Source organism: Centruroides sculpturatus, unplaced genomic scaffold (assembly GCF_000671375.1).
Source record: "Centruroides sculpturatus isolate CEXI.00-Female unplaced genomic scaffold, Cexi_2.0 scaffold681, whole genome shotgun sequence".
In the NCBI taxonomy this organism is placed as follows: Eukaryota; Metazoa; Arthropoda; class Arachnida; order Scorpiones; family Buthidae; genus Centruroides; species Centruroides sculpturatus.
In genome coordinates, this window is record NW_019385004.1 from 223118 (window position 1) to 231073 (window position 7956).

A 7956-nucleotide genomic window follows, 5' to 3' on the forward strand; every position below is an offset into this window, starting at 1 on the left:
TACGAATAATTCTTTATTAATTAAGATCACTAAACACTTCTACGAGCTACTCTCGCTCCGTTTGTTTTTTACAACCTCTTTTCGTCCCGCCACCTCGGCATCTACACAATTACATTTCGTTTATTTGAATCGTCAACATATACTGTATTACATTACATTTAATGTTTATTTAAATCATCAACATATATTACATTACATTTCTACTTCAGATATACTAATAATACATTCTAATAATACTAATATATCCTAAAAATAGCAGATTGTCATTGGCAATGGCAAAAGAGTGGAAACATCATTCGCACTTGTTCGAAGAAAGTCCATTGTTCGTCTCACGTAACTGCTGAACGGAAAGTCCGTTGTTCGCAGCAAGTACGTTGCTCGAGTCACGTAACGGTCAAACAGAAAGTCCGTTATTCGCAGCGTCCGTTATTCGAGGTGTACGTTATACGAGGCACCACTGTATATATATATATATATATATATACTTCTTCTGTTTGGAAATAAATTGTTTCCTTTAAAATTTAATTTTAATGAATTTGTGTCTGAAGTCTTTTAAAATTGTTTATTAGAAAGTAGTTAAAATAACAAAAAAAAGTATTAACACTGTCCCCACTTTATCATTAAATAATAAACAATTAATTTTGGTACTTCTATGAAAGCATTAAATAACATCACAGAGAAATTCACGTATTAGTAAGCTAAAGTTCAGAATGAGTAAAATGAATTACAGAGCCCTTTCTCTTGTAAATCAAACATTATCATTTATGTAGTGATTCAAAAATTTTAATTAAAAAAAATTAAAATAATATATCCAATAGCATTATTAAATAATAAAAGACTAAAATGAAGAAGCATAGGATTCATTAGAGAAAAATATATATGATACTTAAAAATTTAATACTTTCTATTCTAANATGATATGTTTTTACCATATTTAATTTTCGTAATATTTCTTCCTTTTTTGAAACTCTATTTTTTAAAAGTTTGAGTTCCAATATCAAATCACTTTCAGAATTTTTAAAGTTTTCATTCCTGCTTGGTATTGGAATGTTACACTTAAGAGTTTCTTCTTTATTTGACATTGTTTCAGTCACTGGTAGTTTAATATTTGCAGATGCTACAGCATTATCTTCATTATCAGATATGATCACTTCAGTTTTCTCTGGATTATTTCTTTTACTCTCAGTTATGGGCACTTTATGAACAGTAGGAGAAAGTGATAAAGAATTCATCCTATGCAAACGTCTTAATTTTTCTTTAAGACTTGAACTCATCTAAAATATTTAAATAATATTTTGTTAAACATCATGTATATATAGTGTATATATGTATTAGCATATTATGTAATCCAGTTTTACATCTAGTAGATATGAATCAAAAACTTTTTAATTAAATAGTTATATTTAATAAAACATTTAACACCTTATAATGCTGAGAATATTTATTAAATCACAAATGTTTTCAGCCTAATGGAATAGGCCATCATCAGGTGACAGGCTATCGAACAAATTTAAAAATTGTGTTAAAACGGAACTTTCAAACATTACAAATTCAGAATTAAAATGTAGAATAAATTAACCAATCAATATACAAAATAACTATAATAAATAGATTGAAGCCATATTAATATAAATAATAAAATAAGGTGATATAAAAGAAAAAACAAAAATAAACCTAAAAGATTAAATTCATAAAAATATACATCAAAAAGCATCACATTATAAAGGGCAGATAGGAACTAAGAATTTGTGTGTTTTAACTTTTCTTTTACAAAGAACTTCCATGCTGAAGCTAAACCATCAGCATCCCTTGCATTGATACAGCCGTCCCTTAATTTACTCTTATAAATTTCAATTTTTTCATGTTGCAAAGCCAACGATGGGGACTGCACAGTCTTGAGAATAGATGCTTCATTCCATTTAACTACTGAAGCCTCCGCTTGTGCCATACTTGACAAAACTGTGTACAATGTCTTTTACAAGCTTGATATTCAATTTATTAGCAATATGGTAACACTGGCCAGGAAATATAAGGAGTATAGGAAATTGGCATTGAAGTTAATAAAGGTGGATAGGAAGCTGAAATTTCCTAAGCAATGTCTGCTTAACAAAGTTTTCCCGATGTCCATTTATAGAATATGTATTCTAAAGGAATGTACTTCGTTAAAAGAAAAAATTAGAAAAGACTGTCTACGTAAATCCATCAGAATCGCAAAAAATAAAAGGTATGGAGTGTTACAAGATCTCATTGCATTAGAAAATGAAATATCTGATGACTTTTCAGAACCACTATGAGTATCAACATCTGCATTTCCATTGCACTAATTAACAACAACATTAGATAAGTAATTTGTTAAATCCTTCAGTTGCCATAGCTTCCTGATTGTTGGTATATCCAACAAGTAAAACTGATTTTAAAAGTAAAGAAACAAGATATTTTTCAACCACTATTTCAGAGATACAAATTTAATTTTATACAATATTTCGTATGTATAGTGTATAAGTATATACATCTAGATTTAAGGTAAATTCTAAATAAAATAGATATTATCCTAAATCTAGATTTAGAGAAATATATAAGTAAAAAAACACCTAGATTTAGGGTAAAATCCCTTAAATTGATAACTATCCTACTTCTGTACATATAAATGAAACTTCCTTTACCATATAAATGAAGTCACACAACCTGATCATTTACACAGTGCAGTATCTTATAAGTGAAATATGTTATTACATATGAGCCACTCATTTGCCAAATTGATTAATTCCACAAACAAAAAATATAAACATTGATAATATAAATAATTTTAAAAATTCCTTTTAAACTTTAAATTTAAATAAACATTGTAGAATGTATTTTTATACACCATTATATTAAAGCATAGTTTTAATGTAATGGATATATAAAATTAGTTATGCGAAAAATGTAAAAATAATAACAACATTAAGGATTTATTAAATGCAGTTAATCGATTTGGCCTGTGAACAGCTCATATAACAGCATGCCGTTATATGCTAGATATGCAAAGTGAAGCAGGGTCTGTGTTTCAGAATCAATTTTTATTATAAGGAGTGTTATATTTGTACTGAAGTACAGTAAAAGTACTTATAATTCTTGCCCCTGGTTTCAAACTGTCTCACTGTCAAAATATACCATGATCTTAATCAGCAGCAATTTCTCTTAAATAAAAATAATTAAAATTTTGATTTCCAAAAACTTAAATTGTTTCTTACTTTATATTTTCATAAGCCTGTAAAATATTAATTGAAAAAACAATTTCAGACACACTCTAGTATGAAAAATTTCAAACATAAATGTCTACTTTGCTAAAATATTCTAGGATTATAAACTACAAGCAAAGAAACCAAAAGACCAATGGTCCAGTCATAATCTTTCAAAAAATTTGAATCCCTAAAACTTGCTTCTTGCAGTAGTGGATGCATGGGCATAGCGAGGGGGGCCTGGTGGGCACAGCCCCTCCCAGGGAACCTGGTGCCCCCCAGAAAATCAGCTGAAAAAAGTGTAAAGCTAAAAATTTTGAATACTAAAAAGAAAAAAAGAAAAAAAAAAGGTCAATGGCTCGGTCGGCCAAAAATTGATTCTGAAACACAGATCCTGCTTCACTTTGCATATCTGGCACATAAGGGCATGCTGTTATATGAGCTGTTCACAGGCCAATGTTGTAATTAAAGAAAGTTTCATATTTCATGTGCGTTAAGTTATCATCGATTATCATGGAATTTTCATTTTAATGAACAATAATTTGAAGTAATTCAATTTTGTGTCAGGTTGGCCTCTACTAGGCCCTCCATAACAAAACTCTGGCTACGCCCATGAGTGGATGGTTTGTAAAACTTGAAAATTTAAAATCAAAATAAACTGTTATGATATTTTAAATAGTATTTAAAATTAATATTCCTCCCTTCACAGGCGATAACTAAAAATGTTTACGTTATACAAAGTTTATTGTAAATACGAAGCCAGCATTAGTTTATAGATTGCCGTTACACGCATAACATTATCATAGAATAATTAAACTGTTTATGTTATTATATATACCATACATAATACATATATTATGAGGTTCCTCCTACCAAACAGTTGAAAGTAACCTTTAAAGAAATGGAATGTTCACAGTGTGTCTGACTAAACCTTAAGGAACGTAAGGGAAAAAACTAAGTCCAAGGATGATACTTCATATAGAAAAGTCTTCCCTTGGATCCAAGAATAGCTTGGAAATTTTAGGAAAAACAATCTTGGAAGAAACAACAGAGAAACAATCTTCATAATTGACAACTAAAAAATGTAGATAAATAAATTTAACTTTACAAATCCATTTAACAATGCAAATAAGTATATTGGTCGAGTCCAAATGTTTGTATAAAATAATTTAAAACTAAAAAAATGCATGTCAAAAATGAAATTATTTTACTTTCAAAGATAATTATGCCTATTGTTATGGCTGTCATTTAGTACATAGGAGGTTGAAAAAAAAAAACAGACTATGGTCCATAAAACAAAGACAAGTGTAAATAACAAAATTAATTTATTACCATAAGTTAGGTACAAACATGGTTACTTTTTGACATAATCACCGTGATGATTGGGGCATTTATCTATCTGTGGACAAGCTTTGAAATCTCTTCTTCATAGAATGTTGCCGCCAGTGACTTGAGATGGGTCCTAACATTGAAGGTCGTCATTAGTCTCGAACCTCTGCCCTCCTAGCCATGTTTTCATTTCAGGAAAGAGGTGACAGTCTTCACCTTTCAGACTTCCACCTAACTTGGAACTTTTTAAACACCCAGCGTACGGCCCGATTTAGTGCCGAGAGACTTCTACCTATTTCCTGAACTGAAAACACGGCTAGGAGGGCAGAGGTTTGAGACTAATGACGACCTTCGAAACAGTGTTAAGGACCATCTCAAGTCACTGGTGGCAACATTCAGCGAAGAGATTTCAAAGCTCGTCCACAGATAGATAAATGCCTCAATCATCACAGTGATAATGTCAAAAAGTAACCATGTTTGTACCTAACTTATGGTAATAAATTCATTTTGTTATTTACACTTGTCTTTGTTTTATGGACCATAGGAGGTTGAAAAAAAAACCACCCTTGTAATTTATATAATTTAATAAAAACCTGTACCATTTCTCTATGTGAAATTAATGGTTTCAATAAAAAAATTAAATTTTAGTAGTATCAAAACACAACAAATTTCAGTTGTAGCTGGGGAAAAGAAAGATTAAACGATACAGGCATACTATATAGAAAATATAATAGGAATTTCTGGAGATGATGCACATGAACAATTTGATATACCTCTACATAACCCATAACATGTAAAATAGGTAGAAGCTACTTAGTACAGATATACACATGTAAATAAATAAATGATTAATGTTCAGTTCAAGTTACAATTAAACTTGAATAATTGTTTAATCATTATTTATTCTAAAATAATGTTTTTGTCCATTTAAAATTTGAAATATTATTTAAGCATCTTACTTTTCTCCCTGCTAAATGTGAACTTTTTGAATTATCCATTTGAAATTATACAATTTATACCAATCTAATCGCATCGAAAAATCATTTTAAACCACGCGCTATTTCACATTCACATACGAAAATATTGCGTAATATTTTAATAAGTTTATTTAGACGTTTATTCAAAAAATCTTATTTATAATGTTTATAAATAAATATAATAATTATAAACGAAATTTAAACGATAAGAAAAAACTTTTCACAGTTTTTATATTAGAAAAATTGATTTGAATCCCCTAGCGTTCGATAGCCGAATTAAAAGAAAACAACAGACAGCCGCCAAAATCGAACGTACGATATTTAATATTTGTAAATTAAAGTTTAATGCGTTCGATTTAAGTACTTTATTCTATGTGACAGCTAATTTAATCGATTTGGGATAAGTTAAACAGTCGATTGACGTGTCTGTGAGTTTTATTTGCTATTTATAATATAAGCCTGTTAGGCTTAGGAATTGTATATATTTTTAATAACAGAAATTATCTTAAAATATGAAAAATTTAATGATTTTAACCAAATAAATTTGGTTTAATCGTGGTGTCATTCTTACATTTCATTTTTTGTATTCATTCATTAAATGTTATTTATATTCATTTATCACTTGTTAGACGTTAAAATTTCACCTACGTTTACCGTCATGTCGGCGGTCGCGACTGTTGTTTAATTAACCCTCTCTCTTTGAGGGGAATTTCCAAAAATCCCTTCTTAGTGTACGTTCTCATGACGTACCCTGTGTACCAACTTTCAACTCCTAACCATTTGGGCTGCTCTGCGCTTACTATTATTATTATTTTGGGTTTTGTGAATTTTACTCGGTTGACACTGGTAGCTGTGTACTATGCCAGACCAGTCAAGGCATAGTAATCAAAATAAAATTTAAAAAGTGTGCGTCTGTATTCAGGAATTTCCTAACAATATGACATGTATTCAATATATGTCATATTGTTATATTGTACAGTAGGCCAATATATGTCATATTGGCCTACTGTAGTGTGATGTATGTGTTTCTAGTCAATTGTAATGTTCCCAGGTTTTTGTGTAGTATGACACCTATACCAGAGAGAACGACAGGTACAATAAGCACCCTATCCATCCTCCGCAGATGCCTTATTTCCTTCGCAAGCCTTATTTCCTTGGTTTAAACAATTAACCAAATTTTTAAAACTGTTTAGTTCTTATTAATAAAAGTAATTACATTTATTTTATCATTTATTAAAGTTTTGAAGTACTGAGTGAGTATTTAATATAATTGTACAGTATATCAATTATTATTTATCTAACAATTAAGAAATATTTACACAATTATAGGGAAATTAGCAGACATATACAAAATGTGTCATGTGACCCATCTTCTGTGTCACTCGGTCACTTGACTACCTAGAAATATCAGCTGCATAACATCTCCGATGTATTTCCCAAGAACCTTTCATACTCTGGAAAGTCCACAAACCACAGTTTGATAAATGTTGCATTTGTCATGTGTCCAGTAATGCTGTAACATCCTATAAACAAAACTCACTAACTTAAGATTTGATAAAGATTTATTTTTCAAAATTAACTGCAAAAAACAGAATAAATAAATGATCAAAATTCAGATTATATGCTTATAATCCTAAATAAATAATTTATAGATTTGCCATCTAAATTTATAAATATACATGTTTTATGTGAGTAACCATTTCATTTTAAAATTTGAACTGATATTATATAACAATAATATATATACAGTGGTGCCTCGTACAACGTACTTAATCCGTTCCAGGTGCACGTCCGTTAAGTGAAACGTCCGTTATACGAAACGCATTTTCCAATAGAAATACGTGTTAAAACATATAATTCGTTCCGCAGCATAAAATAACCGTACTGTACCATAAAAAATGAAAATGGAGCAGACACCAATTATGCCAAGTAGTCAGATGTTGTGAGGAGGAGGTGGAAGAACACTTTCTTTGCACATTCATACAGATACAGACTTTTTACACATTGCAGCGGGTCTTTTTTTATTGTTATTTAATCGGAGTCAGATTCAGGAGAGGCTACCGGAACTTGCAGGGTCAACTTCTCTTGTTCCATCCTTTGTTTTTTGCCCGCTGGCTTCTTGAAAAACATGACCAAGGTGGTCTGTTTCTCTTCTTTATTTAACACCTGTCGGAAATGACGGACAAGGTGTCATCGTAGAGATCATTGATCCTGTTGGCCTCAGCTCTGTTTTGATAATGAGTGTTGGTAAACTCCTGAACCTCTCCCCATTCAACAAGAAAGTTTTTGTCAACTTTCACTCCTGATGATTTCTTGCTTTGTTTCAATTGAAATCACCTTTCTGTTTTTTTAGAAGCCATGATGCATTATAAATGACTTAACTTGCCAGATTATATGATACGAATAATTCTTTATTAATTAAGATCACT

At 30.3% G+C, this 7956-nt stretch overlaps 2 protein-coding genes across 2 annotated transcripts in view; one reads left to right on the forward strand and one right to left on the reverse strand.

Annotated features, from left to right (window-relative positions):
* Positions 1-863: 863 nt before the first annotated feature.
* LOC111633260 lies at positions 864-5626 on the reverse strand. The gene is made up of 2 exons (XM_023377798.1): positions 5510-5626; positions 864-1274 (listed from the first exon to the last, which is right to left on the reverse strand). Exons 1-2 carry the CDS (start codon positions 5546-5548, stop codon positions 864-866), a joined length of 450 nt encoding a protein of 149 aa, XP_023233566.1. The 5' UTR covers positions 5549-5626.
* Positions 5627-5803: 177 nt separating this feature from the next.
* LOC111633263 (condensin complex subunit 2-like) overlaps positions 5804-7956 on the forward strand; it is a 78688-nt gene continuing 76535 nt past the window's right edge. The window contains exon 1 of the mRNA XM_023377801.1: positions 5804-5955. The gene's annotated coding sequence lies outside the window, so the exon portion shown is untranslated. The remainder of the gene's footprint in view (positions 5956-7956) is intronic.